This window comes from Podarcis raffonei, chromosome 7, assembly GCF_027172205.1.
Source record: "Podarcis raffonei isolate rPodRaf1 chromosome 7, rPodRaf1.pri, whole genome shotgun sequence".
Taxonomy (NCBI): Eukaryota; Metazoa; Chordata; class Lepidosauria; order Squamata; family Lacertidae; genus Podarcis; species Podarcis raffonei.
Genome location: NC_070608.1, coordinates 50624389 through 50646643, shown reverse-complemented (window position 1 = coordinate 50646643; position 22255 = coordinate 50624389). Strand labels below are relative to the sequence as shown.

Below are 22255 nucleotides of genomic sequence, written 5' to 3'. Positions count from 1 at the left end.
AGTTAACACGTGACAGACAGAGGTATGCAAGTCAGCCCCGCTTACTTAGATGAGAAAAAGAGCTTTTAAATCATGGCTACTTTAGGACAATGAGGAAGTGGGCTCTGGTCAGCTCACAAAAAGCTTCTGTGGTTTTAGGTTATTATCTAGACTGTCCCTCAAGCTAGTCATCAAGTCCACAAGCCATCTTAGATTAATGAAAGCATATTTACAGAGAAAACATCTAAAGCACAGATACACCACACATGCTGATTTGGCATAAAAACTCTGCATAGATCAGAGACTCCGTTCGGCAATCAGGTTTCAATCTTAAATTCCTTTAGTTTGTGAAGTTCAACAGAAATCCAAACTTCTTCAAGCTGAGCAAGGGCTACAGGGCAGGTCATTACAATAGTTGGTGCACCTGTCAGCTGTTCGAGTTTGCAAAATGGTGCCCTCAACGACTATAGAAAAGGGAGACTTCCAAGGGAAATCTTTGCCATGCAGCTATAACTCTCTCAGGAATATCAAAATTTAAGACGCTTTCTTTTAAAGTTCATTTGTTAACTGCATTTGAAGTACCTGTTTGTGCTTTGTGTGTGCTTTGTTTTCACAACCAGTCCCCTTTGGAATACCTTCCAATTTCATTTGCAACACAGGTAATCAATCACAGAATGAAATACAAATTCACTGGGATTCCTTAGGCTGCATTTTTTAAAAAAAATAATAATATATATGGTACAGTTCTAAAGTGATTTTCAAAAACATGACACAGCATGATCCTAAAAACAAGTTTACACAACTGTTTGCACACTCGACATAAACCAGTTCAGATCAGTGCATGAAGACATGATTAACCAATTACAAAACTGATTAACTCAGATTCCCAAACAATTCCCCATAGCATTCTAATGGTGCAAGCTCTTCAAACGACCACTTTAGCATTGTCAAACTAGCAGAAGAAATGGAAGCTACTAGGGAAAGGGCTTACAGAGGTCTGATCTAGCACACAGAAGATAATAGGAAAAGCACAACAAAAGTGCAATTTAACAGCAAAAACTCATAATGTATGTTTAAACCATTTATTGTAGGATGTCAGGCTATGCAACTGATTATGGGCTCCAGTGAAGATAAAAATCTGCAGAAGCTTTAAGTAACAAGGACACTGCATTTTTTTTTTAAGAGGGGGACAAGCAATAAGATTTAGTAATAATCACACACAAAAAGGTAAATGCATCTGGCATTTTTATCTGCTTCTAGTTAAACAAATGGCTTATAGCAAAAACCACCTAAAGGAAACGTCTGTAATTTCACATTTGCTTTCTTCCACTCATAAATTTCTAAGACAACTTGCCAATGTCCCGTTTGAATGCAAAAATTATTGCAAAAGGTAACATGTTAAGATGTCTTTTGCTGTTTATTCATTTATGGAAAATGGTAAAAGATCTGATTAAATCAAAGTCCCCTTTCAATGATTAATCAACAGAAGCCTAGACAAATTTCTGAAGAGGGTTCCTAGGGGCTAATCATTATTCCACAGGTGAAAAGACAACATATAGAAGAACTTCATGTAAAACAGTTCTCATATAGTGCAAATTTAATACACTTGTATCACAACACAAATTAACTCCTCGTATTCATCTAGTTTTTTCCCTAACTTTATACCTTGGCACACAAAACAGAAATGCTGAGTCAGATAAAAAATTCACACTTCTGGGAGGGCGGGGTAAGGATAGCAAACTGGCCAATTTTGCCCCCATTTAACTAGTAACCCTTTCTTGTCCTCTTCTTTTAGCCATTCACTCAATATAAAACTGGCTGTGTAAGCCATATTTCTGTGCTAAGTTACCTCTTATAATTAAATAAATTCAAATAGTTTATTTAAAATAATAATAATATATTCCCCCACCCACCCCCAAAAAGAAAAGAAAAGTAGAACACTGCTCATGGCCAAACTGAATGGAAGGTTGTAGTTGTTTCAAACCACTTTTCATGCAATTCCCCTGAAAGGAATCAGAAACAACAGCTTTGCACGTTTGGTTTTACGAAACCGCATCACATGAAACTTAAAACAATATTGTGCACAGGGGCATAGAAACCTCTATCATGCTCCTGCTTGATTCTTCCATCTCTCTTCAAGTGCATATGGAAAAGGAAACTAGACAAGGTTTCCTGGTTTCCTGTCTTTGCCTTTAATTGGGACTATTGTGCTCTCCGAATTGTTCTGTTGAAACTGAAGTCTGCTCCCCCTATGCGACGAAGGAGGTGCGTTGCTTTGCTGGTGATGGAAAAAAGAGGAACCTGGGTAATGCCCCATGACCTCACTGTAAGTCGGGGGTGGTCCTTCCATCCTTCCATTACTGCTATAATTGGTTGCACTTATGCCCGAATTGCTGCTTGGTGGGCACGGGCCCCCATTGTACATTGAAATGTCTATCAAGTCGCTGTCAAATATAGTTCTGTTGGGTGGTGCCCTCACAGATTCTCTGTTGAGTTCCATCTGTTGTTCTGGGTCCCGAAGCTGCAGAGTGCATGGCCCTTGGTATGGGGGCGGCTCTTCACCATCGGAGAGGGAGATCGTAGGAGGGAGGTCAATCTCGTGCTGCATGTACGGGTAGGTTGGCTGGAAGCGGCTGAAATGTTCCCTCTGCATAAAGGATGGAGCAGTAAACCTGTCTCTGGACCGTGGGGCATACATGATCTGCAGTGTGAAGGAGGAGGCATCAACTAATCAATCAAGTTAAAACCTAGTTCACGCATGTATTAGACATACTCAATACAGAGACACATAACAGGTGTGGGGTAGAATAATGTGGAAGCAGCATCATAAAGGGTTGTTTTCCGGGATGACATTCTCCAAGATGTCTTATATAACCCAAGCATCTGGGCCAAGGAAAGGAGTTTCAGTCATAGGACAAGACTTCTGCAAACAAATTCGATTTAACCAATCAGACAAATTGAATGAATTCCAAAACTTAGGAAACTTCTGATCCAAAATTATATTCTGAACTGGGTCTTTGATTCGATTCCTTGAACCCTAGCCAGTGTACAACACCTGAGGAGAACCCATGGCCCAAGGAGCTCTACACAAGCAACTACAGTGGTACCTTGGTTTACGAACTGAATCCGTTCCGGAAGTCCATTCTTCAACCAAGGCACGCTTTCCCATAGAAAGTAATGCAAAATGCATTAATCTTTTAAAAACAACCCCTAAATCAGCAATTTAACATGAATTTTACTATCTAACAAGACCATTGATCCATAAAATGAAAGCAATAATCAATGTACTGTACTGTAAAATAAAACAGTATTGTGGATGATGAAAATGAAAACTAAAAAAATTTCTTACCTGCACTGATGATAGTCATTGTTTGGATGGGGGGCTTTTATCCATTTCCGCAGTCACACAATCAATCAATCAATCAGTAGCTGAACTGGGATCCACACAGATTCCCCCCTCCCACGCTGCTGTGGGAAATGCTCCCTAGAGTGCACGCCTCCCGCAGCAGCATGGGGGGGGGGGGAGCTGTGCACCTGCAAACCAGCTGGCTGCCGGGACGCAGCTTCCCTCCCTCGCGGCTGCGGGAAACACCATGACAAACCCCTTCTCCGCTGCCGGACAACGGAAGTGTGGCACTCAAAATGGAAGTGCACCCCCAAACAGTGTACGTTTGGATTCCAAAAAAAGTTCGTTAACCAGAACACCTTCCAGTTTTGAAGTGTTCGTATTCCAAATAGTTTGTGAACAAGGCTGTTCGTAGACTGAGGTACCACTGTACAAACCACTTCCTCTTTCAAAGATCCCACTTATTTTAGGGAAACTGTGCGGAAATCTACACACTTGAAGCATAGGCGCTAGGGGTGTGGGGTGCCCGGGCACTGGGCTCTCAGGGGCGCCAGACCAAGAGTCCAGGGCCCAAGAGTTGAGTCCGGGGAAGAGCCCGTACGTCCGTTGGAGTGCCGCGGTGGGCTCTTCTGCTGCGGGCGGCTCTGTGCTGTGAGTTCGGGGGCGACTGAGCTAGTGAGACACTGAGGCAGCCGGCCAGGCGGCTCTGCCCTCCTGCGCACCTGGGACTGGGCAACCTTGGGGGGCGGATCTTTGCACCCCAGCACCACATATGCTTAAGACCTGAAGTTAAGTTGAACTGACAGAAATTGACTGCAAAACTGCAGTCACAGCACAAGGGGGAAATATGTGCTATTAACAAAAACGTAGTTTCTGGAAGATCTGAAGTGTGAATGAGAGCTTACCTCGGAAGCTCCCCGACGTGAAGAGCTGTCAGAAGGCCACAAACACCCCTCCTAGCACAAGAGAGAAAACGAGAGAACACTTAGCTTCTGAACAAGGTTTCTTATTATACTTTTATGATATTAATGCTCAACATCCTAGTCAACTTCACATCATTCATGTTTTGCTCTAACATTTACATACTCAAAGAATTAGGATATATTTATCTCCTCCAACAGCAGATACAGTGATTCAGTTCCAATTAAGCCAATGGGCCTGGCCTACTAGTAAACGTAGCTTAAGAGCCTGACCCTGTGTGCATTTGCTCCGAAGCAAGTCCAACTTAGTTCCACAGAACTTACTTCCCAGTAAGTGCACAACATTCCAGTCTATGTCAGTTTACACCTCCAGTTTAATTAAATTGGTCTTGTAACACAGTCCAGTGAATACACACTCTGAATAAAAGTATTCTCTCTTTTTCAGCAAGCCTGCCACTTGCCAAAGGGAACATTTAGAAGATACTTATTTTGTCTTACCAGTTTCTAAAAGTACCATACATAAAAACTAAAAACCATCTAAAAGAAGTAGAAGATGGCTTGTAAAACCAGTAGTTGCAGGTTTCATCTGACAACAAAGCGCATGAAAATCGCACTCAAATATGCTAGTTGACATGCAATGGGGCTTTTTGATCCCGTTTCCGTGGAAACTCAACTGCATCAATGAAAATAAACTACGGTAAAGATTTTATAGCACTATATTTGTAGATTCTCTCTAATCTCTGCCCCTTCTTTATGCCTGACTCCAATATTTCTGTGGATCATTCCTTCTGTTATAATATTCCATTTTTTTATTTTTACTGATCAGCCCATCAGGAAAACTGAGGCACAAACTTTAAGCCAACTAAAGAGAAAGAGAGCGAGCTTCCATCTTCAGATTTGTTTCCATCAAAGCTATGAATATGAAAATGTTCATTTAGGGTTATCCCACATCAGAATTTTCATTTTGCATTTACATGGCTAGGGCCCCTAGGGCCAAGAACCCTAACTGGTCAGGAAGGAGAGAGCACATAAAGGTCACTGCTATGCTACAAACTTCACTGTTGCTAGCTAAGGTCCCAATATTGACACTCCTAACGAAGTTAATTATCCCAAGGTGAAATGTACTCTTTCTGTAAATAAACCCATTATTGAAGTGAGGTAATGGTTTGTTATCATGAAAACAAGCTCATTTAAATCTGCTCAGAAATAGAATTTTGCCAGGACTGTCTCTTTGTCCTCGATCTGGATCCAGCTCTTTGCGCTCACCAGTGGGAGCAAAGTACAATGCTAATTGCACCAAACAGGCTGTGGTCCATCTGTCGTTAAGAATGCTGTGGGTGGTTTTTTAACACACTGCTTTGATGCTAAAGATGGGATGAATAGACCAAGTCGACACAGTTTAGGATTTCTCCTTAGTATTTGAACAGTCTTATGTGAATCCCTCACCCACTTCACCATAGAAATCAACATTTAAATAGGTACTTGCTTGGCCTCCATGGCAAGAAACCAATTTTTCCCCACCCAAAAAAAAACCCCCCAAAGCCTGAGAGGAATCTTGCCTATCCACACTCCTGAGAAATGAAAGACACATACAGCATGCATAGCATTCCAATGCATTTCCCCAATGTAGAAGGCCCAGAAAAGAAGCTCAAGGACTCCTCAGCTTTCTTAATTTCTTAGCAGAGGAAAGCAGGCTCACGGCATTCCTAGTGCCTCCCATTTCCTGGATGGGAAGACCCTATCAGCTGGGTGGCGAAGTGGGGTAGATTTCCCATGGAAACTTTTCAGTTTCTTCAGTTCAATGCATGGATGCCAATTGCAAATACAATCGCAGCTTCAAAATTAGCTTTATTTACTAAATACAAGTAGAATAAACACGCAAAATTTGATCACCCTCTAGGGTGGCAGAACATTCCACAATGCAAAAATCCAAACTACTCTAATTTCCATGGGACAATTTCCCCCCCAAAACCCAACATCACAGCAGCTGGGAAGTGATTTCTGTGCATATTCTCTTTCCCCCAGAGAAAGAGTTGTGACATGCAATTGCAGTAGTATATTAAGAAAAGGAGCAGGTGACCTGAGCAGAGGGTGGGTGGCAAGTGGGAAAGAGACACCTTAGTTCATATTTGCAAAACTACCTTAAAATGGGGTCCATCATAATTTCTTCAGGTCTCTGTTGCATTTACAGTGCCTGCTGTGATTGCGATTGCTGCTGCTGCACTTTCCTACCACTTCTCTCTACATCTTTTATTCCCTTTTCCCTTTAGTCCTAGTCTCTGGCCAGAGATTTCTGCTTGAAGAACTGTACCCATAAAGCATCCTCTGCTAATGAAATTAAGGAAAATTCAGAAGTAAGCCTAAAGGCTAAAACAACCAAGCGCCTTCCAAAGGGCCAAAGAGAAGCAGGTGCTGCTCACAAAAGAGGCGGTCCAGGTCTAAGATGCTCAAACCAGAAAATGAATGTCACGGCAAGGCCCCAAATTAGTTGCAAATACTGTAACTGTACTCTTTCAAGACACAACAGTAATTCAAATCAACTGTCTCAAAACCTGTAAATCTTAATACTTATTGGCCTCATACAGATGCAATGAATTACATAAACCATGGTTTACTGGCCCAGGAGCCTGCAAGCTCACATTCCCTTACTGGCTCCAGTGAAGCTATCTTAGTTTTTAAGGATACAATCCTGCACCCATGTACCTAGGAATAAACCTCGCTGATTCAATGGGGCTTGCTTCCAAAAAGATAAGTATGTGATTCATAGACTCATAGAATCCTATAGTTGGAAGAGACTCTGAGGATCATCTAGTCCAACTCCCTGCAATGCAGGAAAATCCAGCTGTCCCATCCAGGGATCAAACCTGCAACCCTGGTGTTATCAGCACCATGCTCTAACCTACTAGCTATCCAGGCTGTGATTGCACTGTAATCCATAATTTGTCTATTTGAATGTCAAGGGAAACTGGTTGAAGAAACAAGGAACTCTGTGGTGAAGCAGGGCACGTGAGGAGCAGGGGGTGGTGTGCGAGTTCCCAGGCTCATAAAGCATCATTTGTTGGGCTGGGATACTTATGTCTCAACTAGGCCATTGGGAGTTTTCCAAACTGACAATTTTATGAGGAAAACATTTTGGGGAAGGACACTGTTAGGGTGTGACCCAGGGGGCTTGAATCCAAGGTCTTTTGCACCTGGCCCTGAATCTCCCGTCTCTTCTTAGCCTTTATTTTTTTGATAAAAAAAACTTTTTAAAAATTGCATTGCTTTACAAGGCAAATTCTCCTCTGGAAGCTGACCTAAATTTGCATCTATAAATATAAATTAACATATGCAATTTGTATCAAGGGCCTGTGCACTGAGTCATGCTTTTGGGATTGGAAGCTACACGATTTTACAGAGCTTATGACTGCTAGTTAAAGGAACTTGTAAGAGGAACAACAGCAGAAAGTCAAGGTGTACCACTTAGAGACCGACTGTGCTTCCAAACACCACTTCCCTATTACATAATAAAAAAAGGAAGATTTTCATTCTTTCATCTCATGTTCTACTGACTGAGCTACTGAAAGGTGATTTATCAGAGGTGCTTTTTACACACTTGGATCTTGGTCTCCTTCAATTATTAACTTTTAACTCTATTTCAAAAATAGATTCCATTTGGGGGGGAAACGAAGCACATTTAAAACCTCATTTCTGTAATGCACACACATATACCGATGGCAGGACAGAAGCTCAAAAGTGCCAAGTGTGAAATTAGTCTATCACCTTGCTCAAAAGGGAGATATTTACATAGCTTTATAGTCTAGGCATGTCATGCCTTTGGTGTCAGGAGTAAGGTCAAAGTAGATATTCAGCCACACCCCCACACCCCTGGGCTCAAGATCAGGCAAAGCAAGCTGAAGCCATGAAGACTAAGATGCAAAAGTTGTCACGTCTCTCAAAAGATAAAGCAACACACGTGTTCCTCTGACTAAATAAAAAGTGTGATAATGGTGCATTGCTATAATTATATTAGAAATACAATAAGCAAAAGGATGCGTATAACAATAACTCCCACTGCATTCGCAAGTAATGGATGTCTGTGTCATTTTTTTTTCTCTAGGTGGCAGCAAGAGGCCAGATATGTCTGGTCTCAGGCCGATGCTGAACGTGGTCCCTGCACACAAGGTCTGCACTTTTTACCTGGTTATAGCCTAGCTGTCCTTTCGGACAAAGAAAAGAGAACAAGGCAGACCAATATATTTCTTAATGACACCAAACACTTCTTCTAGAGCATAAGCAATGCCACAGTGCATACTACACTAGAAAGAGACAGGCAAGTAACATGCAGGATACCATTAAAAGCCACACATGACAAATTCAAAGAGAGAGAAAATAGCCTTTAAAAAAGCAAGCCAACAAATAAAATAGTAACTAATGCAAGAAGCACACTTTTTGGGGGGGGGGGTGCCAACCAGTGGGGAAATGTCCTGACAGTTCAAAATAAGCAGAAAAACAACTAAGTTAGGACCACTAAGTTTTACAACTTTTTGCATACTCAAATCTTCCTCACTTCTTTTTACTGAGCAGACACAGGACAAATATTTGCTATACAGCATAAAGTAAGTAAGAAAGATGATCAGAAACGTCTATGAAACTGCCCAGGGTTACCATGACAAACCAGGCTTTCCAGACTGTGCTACATCCATAAAGAAACACTTAGCCTGTATCATGGCACACCTTAAATCCTGACAGAACTCGACCCCCCCCATGCATGTTGTCCCCAGCAACTTTAAGCAGGTACATTTAGATTTTTTATTTCCATTTTATTGATTACTGTATGTATGCAACTGACCAATTTGATTGCTTGATTAGATACAATAATTCAGCTTCAGAAACAAATCCTTGAAAAGATACTAAGCCATGCACAGGGTCTTCCAGTTTACAAAAGCTTTCCCTGTTAGGAAGAGATGCTGACTTGCCACAAGCAACTAGGCTTGTGGCTGAAGTTGTAGCAGCAGTAGCAAAGAATAATACTTTCCCAACTCCCTTTGGATTTAGAGGGGCCCCCGCTATGTCACTGGAGCTTCAGAGAACGCCCTTCCTGTCCTGCTCCCAGCAGTCAAGGAAACTTCCAAAGGGAAATGTTACTGCACAATTATTGTGAAGTTCTAGTTCTGTAAAAACCTAGGAAACATTTTTATGAAACCATTTTGGGGGAAAGGATATTATGGAAAGAATGTATTTTGGCAATACACAAACAGCAAGACACCTGCTAGTTCTCTTAAATGACACAATATATGTCACTATACAGTGGCTTACAGCAACAGTATGCAGCGTGGAACAAAAGATGCATGTTTCTTCTTGCCTGTTGGGCAATCCCATTATTTATTACCACTGTAAAATAGATCATTGATTACAAAGCTGTCACAGATGTTTTACCTGAACTTCAATCCGGGCATCATTGAACTAAACCCTGGCAAGTTTCTCTGAACACATTATTTCATCATCATCATTATCCCCCCCCCCCTTCACTCAGGGCAGGTTACAGTTAAAACACAATATTAAAAACAGTACAAAACAACATATAATCACAGAAAAAGCTGGGCCCTCAAAAATATACATCTCAAGTGTCAAAAGCCAAAGTAAAGAGGTGAGTCTTCAGCATTTGCTGAAAGCTGTATAATGAAGGTGTCAGGCAAATCTCTGCAAGGAGGGAATTCTACAACTTTGGGGCCACCACAGAGCATGCCCTTTCCAGGGGCACACCCCCCCCATTGAGCTTGAGAGGGCATGGGAGCTACCTCTCAGGTACTAAGATCAGCAGACAGGGTTCTAATGGCCACAGCAACAGAAACTTCTGCAAGCAGGAAACCTTTGCACATATGGCTGAATGTGCAAAGACTTCCTTCCTAAAAAAAACAGTCGTCAGGGAGCAAGGCTAGAAACAGCACCTGAAGATACAAAGGACAGGATTCAAACAAAATGAATTTATCTCTGGGTTAGTTTTTTGCCAAGGAGATAAATATATAAGCAAGAAAAGCTACTGACCCAGTTATACCATTTCACCTATTTTGTTTTAGCAGTAGGCATTAGTCCACTGTATAGAGCATGCAGAAGATCCCAGATATCAGAACTTGGGGGGAAACCTCTGCCTAAGAGCTGCTGCCAGCAAAAGTAGACAATGCTAAGCTAGATGGATGTGAATAGTCCAACTTCATAGGAGGCATGGTTTCCATGTTCATATAGTGATTCTGTTCAAAACTGCTCAAGGGGTATGTTTCTCTCTGCCACCCCTAGACAGTGGGGCATCTTGAAATTGTACAAGAAAGAGCTGCAGTTATTAGAGGCAGAACTGGTGGAGCAGTTCAAAGTAGCAGAAGAAAAAAAGAACAAATCTTGCATTTTTCTAAGGAATATTAAACGTAGAATCAGAAAGGGAATATTCAGAATTTGGAGGTAGGGGGAGGAGGGAAAGAAAAGGCTGCCTAGCCCTAACCGTACAACTACACTAGAGCTAACCAGAAAGACTTTTGCTAAATTCACTCAACTCTGCCAAGAAAAAAAATGACTGTTTTCTTTCATATATGTCATATTTTTAAATCTTGCTCCCCCTCACCCAAGACTCTAAGGCTTCTTCTGTTAAGGGAAGCTGCAGCAGCTTTCAGGCATTATTAGTCAGCAAACATTCTAAATCCGGAATCAGGATATGCACACACATAATTACTTTCCCCACAATCAACTACCCAGTCATTATCACCAATTAAAAAGAAATAAGGCCTTCAAAATTCTTTAAATAAAAGAAAAAGATTGACAATTTAATAGAATTTTAAAGGGTTGTTTGTTTGTTTTTTGCTGTTGTTTTTAAACACGATTTTACAATACATCTCTGTAACTGCTTTTTCCAATTCCGTCATCTTAATCAGACAACATAAAGGCCTAGTCACTGGAGGCTTCCGGTTCATGGTGGTTGTTCAAGATCTAAGCAGAGAGGCAGATAATATCTAATTCGTTGGATACTTGATACCTCAGTCACTATGGATGGCCACAGTTAAAACTTCCTTTTAGACTCTGAATACAACCAGTGAAAGAAATGCCAGACTGAGAGCCCAGATCACACCTGATTACTTCAACCCAACCTGATTACTACAACCCAAATGTCTACTACAGAGAACAGCTGCACACTTCATGCAGCAATACATTTGCTACAAAAACACTGGCACTTTCTGGAAACACATTAAGGGTGTGGAACATACATGTGCACTATCATGCCAATAAGTGCACATCTGGATAGCCCAGTCTAACCAGGACTTCTAGGCATGATTACGGGAACTTAACATTACACACCCATTCATACTTTCTTTTCCTGTAGGTGTATTCTAGTCATTTCTTTAGCCCTTATATGATCTTGTTGAGAAAAGTTGCATTTATTACAGTTGCATGTGTTTTTTTGCAGGGGTAGAAAACAACCACCCAAGAAGAAACTGCAGGTTTCTCTCCCCCCCCCACCCATACATACATACATACATACATACATACATACATAGTGTAGTGGCCATGGAATTTGCATTGCTGTTCTGAAGCCCAATTCACGCTGGCCAGACTTGAGTCAACAACTTCTTTCATTCAACTGGCAGAGGTTCCCTTATTTGTAGAGAACAGGTCATACAACTCATTTGCCATGAGGCAAGACTGCCTGTTTGGCATGCAGCAAGACAGACCTCCAAAAACCTGAGCATCCTTTAAAAAGTAGCCTTAGTTCAGTAAGATTATGGATAAGTGCCCCAGGATTGCTAAACATGACTAAGATTAAAAACAAAAAAGTACTTAGAAATATTAACAATGGCCTCTGTGAATGGCCTCAACCATTTGAAGAGTCATGGGTAGTGCTGGATCAGAAAGACTCAGATCCAAATCCCTAGTTAGTCATGGAGCTCCCTAAGTGGCCGTAAATTCTTTCTCTCCCTAATATACCTTGTGAGGATATAAGAAAAAGCCCAATGAATGACCCTCGATGGCAGTGGAGATAGATGAGCTACAAAAATGTGATACAAAAGGGCGGGCCTTCACACTTCTTGAATGAAACAAAGCCAAGCACAGCCTTTAGATACATATGCAGAAGCATTTTAAAACTCTGCTAACTTTTCTGTAGTAAATCAGTAAGCACAGAATTTATTAGAGATAGGATACAGAGGCCCTTTTACCAGCTTCCCGTGATTTGGTGGCCTGGATAGGTCGGCCGTGCCAGGGTGATTCATGCTCTAGTAACTCCTGGTTGGATTAATATGTGTTATATGTGGAACCACCCCAGTCAACCACCCAGAAGTTTCGGTTAGTGTAGAATTTGGCCATCAGAATTCTTACGGTTACAACCACAGCACTCATATCTTCTGAAAGTACAGTGGTACCTCTGGTTGCGAACGGGATCCGTTCTGGAGCCCTGTTTGCAACATGAGCAGAATGCAACCCATGTCTGTGCGTGCGCAGGTCGCAATCCGTCACTTCTGCGCTGCACGTGACGTCATTTTGAGCATCTGCGCAAGCGGCAAAACCTGGAAGTAACCCTTTCCGGTACTTCTGGGTCACCACGGGACGCAACCTGAAAAGATTTAACCTGAAGCAAACATAACAAGAGGTATGACTGTATTACAAAGACTAGCATATTCTCTAGAGCACAATTTAAGGTGCTGGTTCTTATACTTTGGGATCCAGATATCTGAGGAAGTACCTGTTCCCATTCCAGCTTGCCCGTGTCTTAAGATCTTCTGTTGAGGTCCTTCTCCAAGTAACCTTCTTTAACAGAGGAACGTTATGTAGTTACAAAGCAGAGGACACTTTTTGTGGTGGTGCCCCAACTGTGAAATGCTTTCTCAAAGGAGACATGTCTGATGCCAACATTTTTAATGCCAGATTAAGACTATTACATTCCTATTTGCCCAGGAATGTTAGATGGTCATAAATGTTATTCTTTAGACTTTTATCCTACTATCAATGTTTCTTCACGTATGTTATATGTATTTGATGTATAAATGGTTCTCACACTTTTGTATGTTGCCCTGGAATGTTCTCATGCAAGGCGGTTAACAAATATCTGAACACAATTTCTTTTTTTCTTTTTTTATCTTTTTCCTGGTGACCAGTTGTTTGCCTGTAAACTCCAGGTGGCCCTGCCAAGTGAGGTGTGATTGGTGGCTACAAGAGAGAAAGACTTTTGTTGCTGGGATCCTATATGTGAATGTTCTTCCTAGATGGGCTTGCTTGGTTTCCAATAGTTTAGCAATACTGGAAGGTGCCCAGAGAATGTCATTATTGAGCAGCATATTAATATGGCAAATAAATAAAAGGTCTGCCACAAAACATATATTAAACCAATATGGGTAGCATGGAAGTTTCAACTCACCGGTTGTAAAGATTCTTCTTGCCTCCTGCTTTGGCTCTGCCGACTGATGAATGACCGTGTTGACACTTTATAATGGTTCAACAAGCAGATGATCACCACTATCATAACAGTTATAACCACGATTATGATGATGATCTGAACAAACTCTAGTTCAGCTGTGGAGAAAGAAAGAGAAAAAGTGTCACTCTAGGGTAGATAAGGAATGTTAAAAAAAGAGGAGGGTGAAACTGCAAGCTGGTACCCAAAGTAATCTATTTGTTGATGCATGTATATTGCTCAATAAAGTTTTTACTACAGCAAAAAAACTGATCCCAACACACTATTTCAGGGTTGAAATAGCTTTGTTTTTCCTCTCTGGAAAACAAATTTCAGAATAACAAAATCTGCAAACTGGAAAGGCTAAATAATTATGCCTTTTCCCTATCTGAGGATTCCCTCTTCCCTCAATGTCTAAAAAAAAAGATTCTCTTCTGATTTTCATCAGTGACACAGCACAACAAAAAAATTCAATATAAATCATCCCCGCCACTGCCTTAGACATCATTTTTAAGCCTCAAAGTTAATTGATGAAGGAGAGCTCTAGATAAAAAAATGCAGTAACAAATCAAGTTGAAATGCTTTTTAAAAAAACTTCTTGGATCATCTAGAAATACAAATCTTCTTGCACTTTCAGTATGTCATGTTGGGAAGTACACAGTGAACCGACTGCAAGGTAAGCCAATATCCTGGGTGAAAACATCCTTCAAGAAAAAGAAGTGTTTAAGTAACAACATCCTTCCTATTATTGTAATCAATTCAAGTAACTCGTCATCCAGGGGAATAGGAAGAAACCGGCACAAAATTGATAAATGATGCACTACTGTGCTGTCCTGCCATCCTGCTACATAAAGCTTTCTATAGAAGTTTCACATATAGACCAAAGACAGGTACAAGAAGGTATTCACAGTAGGGAAGGGATCCCTATCCGACTGGAGGTTTGACATGTGTCCAGAGTCTATTTTCATTAAGCTTGCAGAGAAAGAATGATAAAATCTTACAGTGGTGCAAAGTCTACCCACTTTTGGCTCTGGCCCTAAATTAACTTGTCCTGGCCAAAAACCCTTTGTAGAGAAATGGTTTTCCATTCCTACATACAGGTGGTGACCATTTTGTGCAAGGGTTCCATTCCTGGCCCTTACGCACATTGGTGGAGCAAGCAAAAACCTGTTCCACCCCGTTACGCCTTCTTTTGGGTCCAAAAGGCCCCAAGCATCAGTGGTCATGCATCAATTGGTTGAGCACAAAATGGTCCCCATCTGTACATAACACACTGATTTCTCCAACCTTAATGATGAGCAACATAATAACTTAATGGTCCTTTAAGAATTCAGAAGTTACAAGCACAGGAAGCTCCAGAATTATAAGGACTGCTGTGCCACTGCCCACTTACCAGAATACTGAAATAAGTAATCGTTTATCTGTATCTAGTCTCCCATTAATATTACCACCATCATCACCACCACAGTAACAGTTCAATAAATGAAAAATGTAAGGGGAAGCTTAAATAACCAGAAGGATTCCTTTGAAGAAGAAGAAAACCCTGAATATGTAAAGCTTTCATTAAAGAAAAAAGGAACAAGGACTGACTTTCCTTGGCTCATACGGGATTGATTTTGTGTGTGTGTGTGTGTGTGTGTGTGTGTGCGCGCGCACGCAGTGAAACCATGGTGATGAGAGATTAACCTAGAAAGTCACTGTAGTTTTACAAAGTCGCAATGCCCATAAAATGTCTTAAAGATTAAAGAAAACGCCCCAGGGTATTACAAATGTTTTCCTTTTGGAAGACATGATAATTGCTTTACACGCCTCAGATTCAATTAATGCATCAATTAAAATTATGGCACTTTGGGACAAACTTGTCACATCATTAATCTTGAAGGTTCACACCTTTAGCCATTCAAATTAACAGGAAAAACACATCAATGACAGAATAATGTACTTGTTTGTACGTGCAAGAATGAAAAGGTTTTCCTTCCATTCAGTTTCCTGTTTCCAGCAAATACAAATCAAACTTCAAATATGCATGGCAAACTGCAGTGCTGGACTAAGACCTGGGAGACCAGGGTTCGAATCCCTACTCAGCCATGAAGCTCACTGGTGCCCTTGGGCCAATCAGAATTTCTCAGCCTAACCTACCTCACAGGGTTGTTGTGAGGATAAAATGAGGAGGGGGGAACCATATACACCACTTGAGCTCCTTGCAGGAATGGTGGGATATTAATGAAATTAATAATATTTACAATTCACATCTTGAACAGCCCATGCATATATAAGATTAAGTCATATTTCAGCTAAAGCATGCCTTTGGTTATTTTCATTGGCTATACAGTCATACCTCTAGTTGCGTTAGGTTCATGTTGCGGATTTTCGGGTTGCGAACACGGCAAACCCGGAAATGTATACTTACGGGTTTCGCTGTGCACGCACACATAAAGCTGTTCTGCGTGCTTCGCACATGCGGAGTGCTCTGTGCACTTTGCGCACACGCAGAAGCGCTCTGTTGTGTCACACGCACACACAGAAGCGGCACTCTACTTACTGACTTTTCGGGGTGCAAATGGTACCCCGGAATGGATCACGTCCATAAGTAGAGGTACCACTGTACTGGCACAGCAATGGCAAAACAAAGCCAGAAATGTATTTTAAAAGTATGTATTAGCTAACATTTTAATGATCCAGAATCTTTCACGCATATGGAATTATGTAATCCACAAGCATAATGGTTGACACTTGGGCATCTTTAGCATGGCGGAAATTCAAAGAAAAGGCAAGATTATAATTCAGCCATTTCTAAAGCTAAGTGCACAAAAAGATGATCACGATTCCTATTCTTAAAGCTTTGGCTAGGCAGAAGGTGGAAAATATAGTTATTTTTTTCTCCCTCCAAACTATTCCTTTTCCAATCATTGGGAGAGGGTTTTAAGATTAACAATCAAGATTTTGAAATAATCAAGATGTCTCACCTCCACAAGAATACAGAATGTAGAAAGTTTATTAGTGGTAGAATCTAACAACACCTGCCATACAAGGACATGCGTTCCAAGACCGTGCACAAAATCTTACCATTTTTCTGCATGCCATGAGAATTATTCACAGTCTAAGGGAGGATTAAAAGGACCTCACTATGCAACTGAAGAAAACAGAAAATTTCCTTTTCTGCTTCCCTAGTTGCTCCCTATTATGGCTATCAATAAGGCAAAGTACAAATATTTTTAATTCAACCAGTGAGTTTCCCACTGCTGCTACCTCAAACTTCACATGCATCAGTCAATATGTTAGTTTATACTCAGGTCACTGCTGCAGCTGTTATTGACAACAGGGTACAAAAAAAATCCTTGATTTCTGTGCCCTGTGTCCTCTTCCAGCATGCCTCCCCGACCTACTAAGAGGGCACAAGGTTTAGGCTTAAAAAGCAGCAGCCTAACTATTTCTCAACCACAGGACCCCAGCAGGCCGATTACTTGAGAGGCCAATAACCCAAGTACTTAATTGGCCCAAAGATATTTTATTACTGTGTCAATTGAGCAGCAGTTGTGAAAGAGCAATGTGCAAAATAAGTAATGTTGATTTAGGCTTTCCTAGAATGCGGTGATGGCTGGAATGACGTTATTTCTGCATCTGCCAAAAGCACAGACTTCTAAATTTAATCAAGGGCCCTGAACATTTTTACAGAAGGCCAGTTCCTCTTTTCCTATGAATGGTTATTTTGAAAACAAAAAGTCTGAAAATATGCAAGCAAAATCTGATAAACGAGAACATTTTAAGAGGCAAAAATGAGATAAATAAAAGTATGTTAAATATGTGCAGGTGTAGAAAAGGAGAGCAAGACGGACAGAAAAATGCAAGTCTACTCAGAAGTGCGTCCTACTGTGTTCAGTGGGATTTGCTTCCAAGTAAGCATGTATATAGCATTGCAGCCCAAGTGAGCCATAATCAGACCCTTTTGATCAACAGGATGTGGGTTGATTTCCAAAGTCACATCTTTAATTGCAGCATAGTTTCACAACTTTAACAGCAGTGTAGCTTCAAACTCTGGGCTCTCTCCCCACATCCATATCACATCAGATCAGTTGTGTCTGCATTCCAAAACCCAGCACTGGGGATTATTTCCACAAGGTGAAGGAAAACAATTTTTATACAAAGGCTTCATCTTGGCTCACACACTCATTTGCATACATAATTATAATACCCCCCTAAGAATTTTTAACTCTTAATGAAAGCAACACATTTTAAGAGTCTTCAGTTTATATAATGGCAAGTGCTACTGCAAGAGAATAGATCAACAGTACTAGTACACATTTATTGCTATTTACATAGGATTATAAAAGTATGCCTGGTAGTATTTATCCTACTTATTTTGATGTCTCTGGGGTCATATAAAACCAGCATGAAAAGGCAAAATTAAAAGCACAAGCCTCCAACCTTTGTACATATAATAGTCACACATGTGAAACACTTCTATCATTATAAAGTGGAAACCAAAATAAGAGTCATATCCCCCACTCTTCAGTAGCTAATGCTGACTTGTGCCACAGTCTTGTACACCTTAGTCTACCTCACCGGCCCAGTTCTATACAGATATGATCTCCACCTGCAAGCATATATTTAAAACAAAAACATTTCATTGCCCTGACCATGACTATCATCTATACATACATACTTGAACTGAATGGAACTTCTATCTGAGCTAGACATGAACTGGATTGGCTGTAAATTAACCGGTTTTTGGGGGGGGGGCTTTCTATGTTAGGTTCTTGAGTATGGATAGTCTTAAAATCTCCCAGAGAGATATAGTAACAACAGCAAAAATACTAGACCCATTACACACAGTATGCTAGAGAAAGTAAAACAGAAAGCGGGTAGGCAGGAAGGTGATTAAGGGTTTAAGGCGAAGAGAAAGAAAAATAACTTGGAGACAAAATTAAACTAAGAGCTTGGCGGGGAGAGGGGAGTCTAGAATACCTCCTTCCACAACCAGGTCTTTCAACTGAGCATCCTTCAGTGTTGTACTGTTAAACTGGTCAGTGGACATAATCGTGTCCTCCTCCGCTGGGAAAGGAGCGCGTCGGGCATCGCCTTGGGCTCCCTGCAGCAGCCAGGCAGCGTCGTCGCGAGTCTCCCGGTCGCCCAGGCGGGTGGGTGGGGGGTTGGGCTGGCCGCGTCTCTCCCTCGGCAGGCAGGCGAAAGCGGCCGGCGCTCCTAGACACAACTCCGTCGGGGCGGCTCAGACCGCGAGCGGAGGCGCGCGCCGCCCGACAAGGGCCCGCAGAAGAGCGCACGAGCGCCGCGGAGCGGAGGACTCTTCTCCGAGGCCTCTCATGCTGCCCGGCCCGAGGCGAAGCCCCTGGAGAGGCTCCTCCGGGCCTCGCTCCACGCCACCGGCTGGGGCACAGAAGCACCCGCAGGGAAAAACACCGAAGGGGGCGACCCTGCGTAAAGGCGCATGGCGCAGCGCGCTCGGGGATTTCTATAGGTTTTTGTTTTATTTTAAAAAAAGTTTAAAAAGGAAGGAAAATCATAGAAAAAGAAAACGTCGATCTATTAATCCCGATTAGATGTCCTAATTCCATATATATATGGAGCTCCATATTGCACATGAAAAAAAATTAATATGGCCTAATTAAAAAGCCTAAGGAGGAAGAAAGGGAGAATGAGGGCGAAGGGTGGGGAGAAAGCCAAGGAAGACGCCGCTCTTACCAACTTCCCGCACCCAACTGCTCCGCCGCCGCGGCTGCTGCGCTCTTTAAACCAAGCCCCATGGACACTGTGGAGGCTTCTAATTCTTCCGCATTTCTGCTCCAGCGCGACGTGCGTCACTCCGTGCCCAAAACGCGGCCCTCGCCGCCGCGGCCGCCGCTTGACTCAGGAGGCTCCGCTGGGCTCCCTCCCCCGCCCAGCCCAGGCTCCGGCTACTATTGGAAACGGCGCGCACGTGCTCTTTCCAGCTGAGCGCTGCTCTCGGCGGCGGCGGCGGCGGCGGCATCACACACACACACACACACACACACAGAGAGAGAGAGAGAGAGAGACACGGCGCTGTCAGTGCCGACCCGTGTCACAATAGCCTCCTTGTCTCGGTTTCCCCGCCAGCCACACCGTACGTTGAGTACATGAAGGTTACAATATGCCGCCCTCCCGCCTCAGTCCCCACCCTGATCTATAGGAAACGCCGGTATGGAGATGAGCAGGGCCTGGAGGCTAATCTTCCCTCCGTGTGGTACGCGCACTGCCAACTCTTGACGCAGGCATCTGCCTCCAAGGCTCTGTCAAGGCGGTGAGGGGGGGGGGAGCGTGCCTGTGTGTTATCAACGGGATTAGGCTTAATGGGTCTACACCGCGGTAAAAATCTTCCAGCGGATTCTCATCTAGAAAAGGAGGTGTTTGCATGGATGTGGGTGTTTTAACACATGGCGCTCAGTTTGTAAATTCTGGTCACAATTAAGCTATTTCCACATGTAGCTAAGATTCTTCTCCTTTCCTTTTCCCACATCTCTAATCCAAATGAAAAACCAACACTGAAAAATTGTATGCTGACATACATTTTTTCAAATAGCTTTCTTCCACATCCTGTTTTGCAATATGGTGCATTGTACCAGATAAAAGAAAATGGGTCAGAACCATGATAGCCCTGGATTCAAATCGCTGCTCAAACCCAGTAGCTACACAGGAGTTGTGTGATTTATTTGTTTTTTAAGAAGCGGGTGGTGTCTACATGGTCTTGAGCTCCTAGCAGAAAGGACAGGATGCAAAGTGATGAGCAAACATTGACAAGTGGAAAATAACAATACAACCCCTGTGTATAGTCACCTCCAGACTTTTAACTATTTTGCAGGAAATAGTTGCATATCAGAATACTTGCATATCATAAATGTAGATGCAATTAAATTGGGGATTAAAGTGCTCTGGCAAAAAAATTCCTTTTTAAAAAAAGGACTTTATGCAGTTAAAAAAGTGACAAGGAAATACACTAAAAACTGTGGGCTAATGATAGTTGGGATGGTGTATAATCTGCTCACAAACAAATTGGGATAAATGTTCATTGTTATTTAATCTCTGCAAATAAATCAGAACAAATGCTCAATAAATAGTGAACACCATATAATCTTGGCATAAGCTTTGTGCAAGCACATCAGGATGAATGTTCAATGAACAGATAATCTAGAGGTGCCTAACATCTACTCAGAAGAAAGACCCATTAGGTTCAGTGACACTTACTCTCAAGTAAACTGTACTGCTTGCAGCCTGAAAGGCATTCTTAGGGCCTTTCTAAACCTTTTTACTAGCCAAAGCCAGACGATACTCAGAAGCACTGTATGCCAAAATGCCACATTAAGAAGAAACATTTAGGGAGCTGGTGGTAGTGGCTTTTTAGAAATGCCCTTACTTAAGATGGCAAGTTTAAGCTCCGGGTTACTGGTACACGAGTACTTCCACGGTGGAAGCCAAAACCCATCATGTTTTTAGAGGGTACATTGCTGAAAGAGAGGAAATGCATCACCCCAAAGGGGAAAATATTTACATGAAATTTGCACATGATAGCCTAATTTCTGCATATACAGACAACATGGGAATATCCAAAATGAAAATACTGAAGCAGAACCAGGTACTGTACAACTTGAGTGACAGAAAAAAACTGGATATAGGAAACAACATATCAAAAGCAAATCCTCTACCAGACGTATTAAAGCTGAGCTGCTTACACAATGCAGGATGCTGACAGAAAGTTTTGACTTCTAGGCAGGACAGGACAGAGAACATTTCACCATGCATGGTTTTCTAAATATTATCCTTGGTTAGCATACTGTGCTGTTTTGAAAGGACCTACATAGCATTATGACATTTTATTTCCCAGCCAGTAGTACAAGGCGGACAGGACATAGTCATTGGCAAATTTGTTCCAAGTACAAAGACTTTGGTGAACCTGCAGGAGATAACTCACAAAGTAGAGGGTACAGTGTTTCCTATGAAGACTAGGCTTCTAGGCTTTTAGGTTTCTTTCTGCCACGAAAAGACAAAGGGTTTTGTTTGAATGGCAACTTCATAAGTCATATGCAAGAGCTAGAGAAAAATAAACAAAATCTGAACTCTATAATATCAGCCAATGTGTACTGTGGGTGACACGACCTTGCTTTTTGTTGTAAGACTGGTACTACAGGTAACATGGTAGGCCTTTGGCAGTTTTGTGTTAAGGCAGGGATATTTTTTTTTAATGGAAATTGGGTCAGACAAGTACACACCTGCAAGAATGCAGAATGAATTAATAAAGTTGTGTGGCCAAATTTTGAGGGAAGACACAGTTGTGAAGGCTAATACTTCCGTGACATTTTTAATTTTAGTAGATGAAAGAACAGATATTTCTGGAATAGGTGTTGTGAAAGAAAGTGATAGGAATGCATCTGTACATGAGGAATTCCTGGGGTTTATTTCAATATAAGACCAAACTGCAGTAGGCATAACCAACACAGTTTTATCTGCTGATTTTGGAATAGATCTCAATAAGTTAGTTGGACAAGGATACGACAGTCATTCAACCATGGCAGGAAAATAAGATGGGGTTCTAGCATAAAACTATCCTCAGGCAGCCTTTGTCCACTG

At 41.8% G+C, this 22255-nt stretch overlaps 1 protein-coding gene across 4 annotated transcripts in view; it reads right to left on the bottom strand.

Annotated features, from left to right (window-relative positions):
• Positions 1-1047: 1047 nt before the first annotated feature.
• Positions 1048-22255, bottom strand: part of LDLRAD4 (low density lipoprotein receptor class A domain containing 4) — a 263881-nt gene continuing 242673 nt past the window's right edge. For 2 of the 4 annotated variants that reach the window (XM_053396605.1, XM_053396601.1), the window contains 3 exons: positions 13622-13776; positions 4231-4281; positions 1048-2680 (listed from right to left, as the gene is read on the bottom strand). In XM_053396605.1, the coding sequence (XP_053252580.1) occupies positions 2138-2680; positions 4231-4281; positions 13622-13726 (699 nt within the window). In that variant the 5' untranslated portion in view covers positions 13727-13776 and the 3' untranslated portion in view covers positions 1048-2137. The other 2 variants (XM_053396604.1, XM_053396602.1) reach the window with 2 other exon arrangements.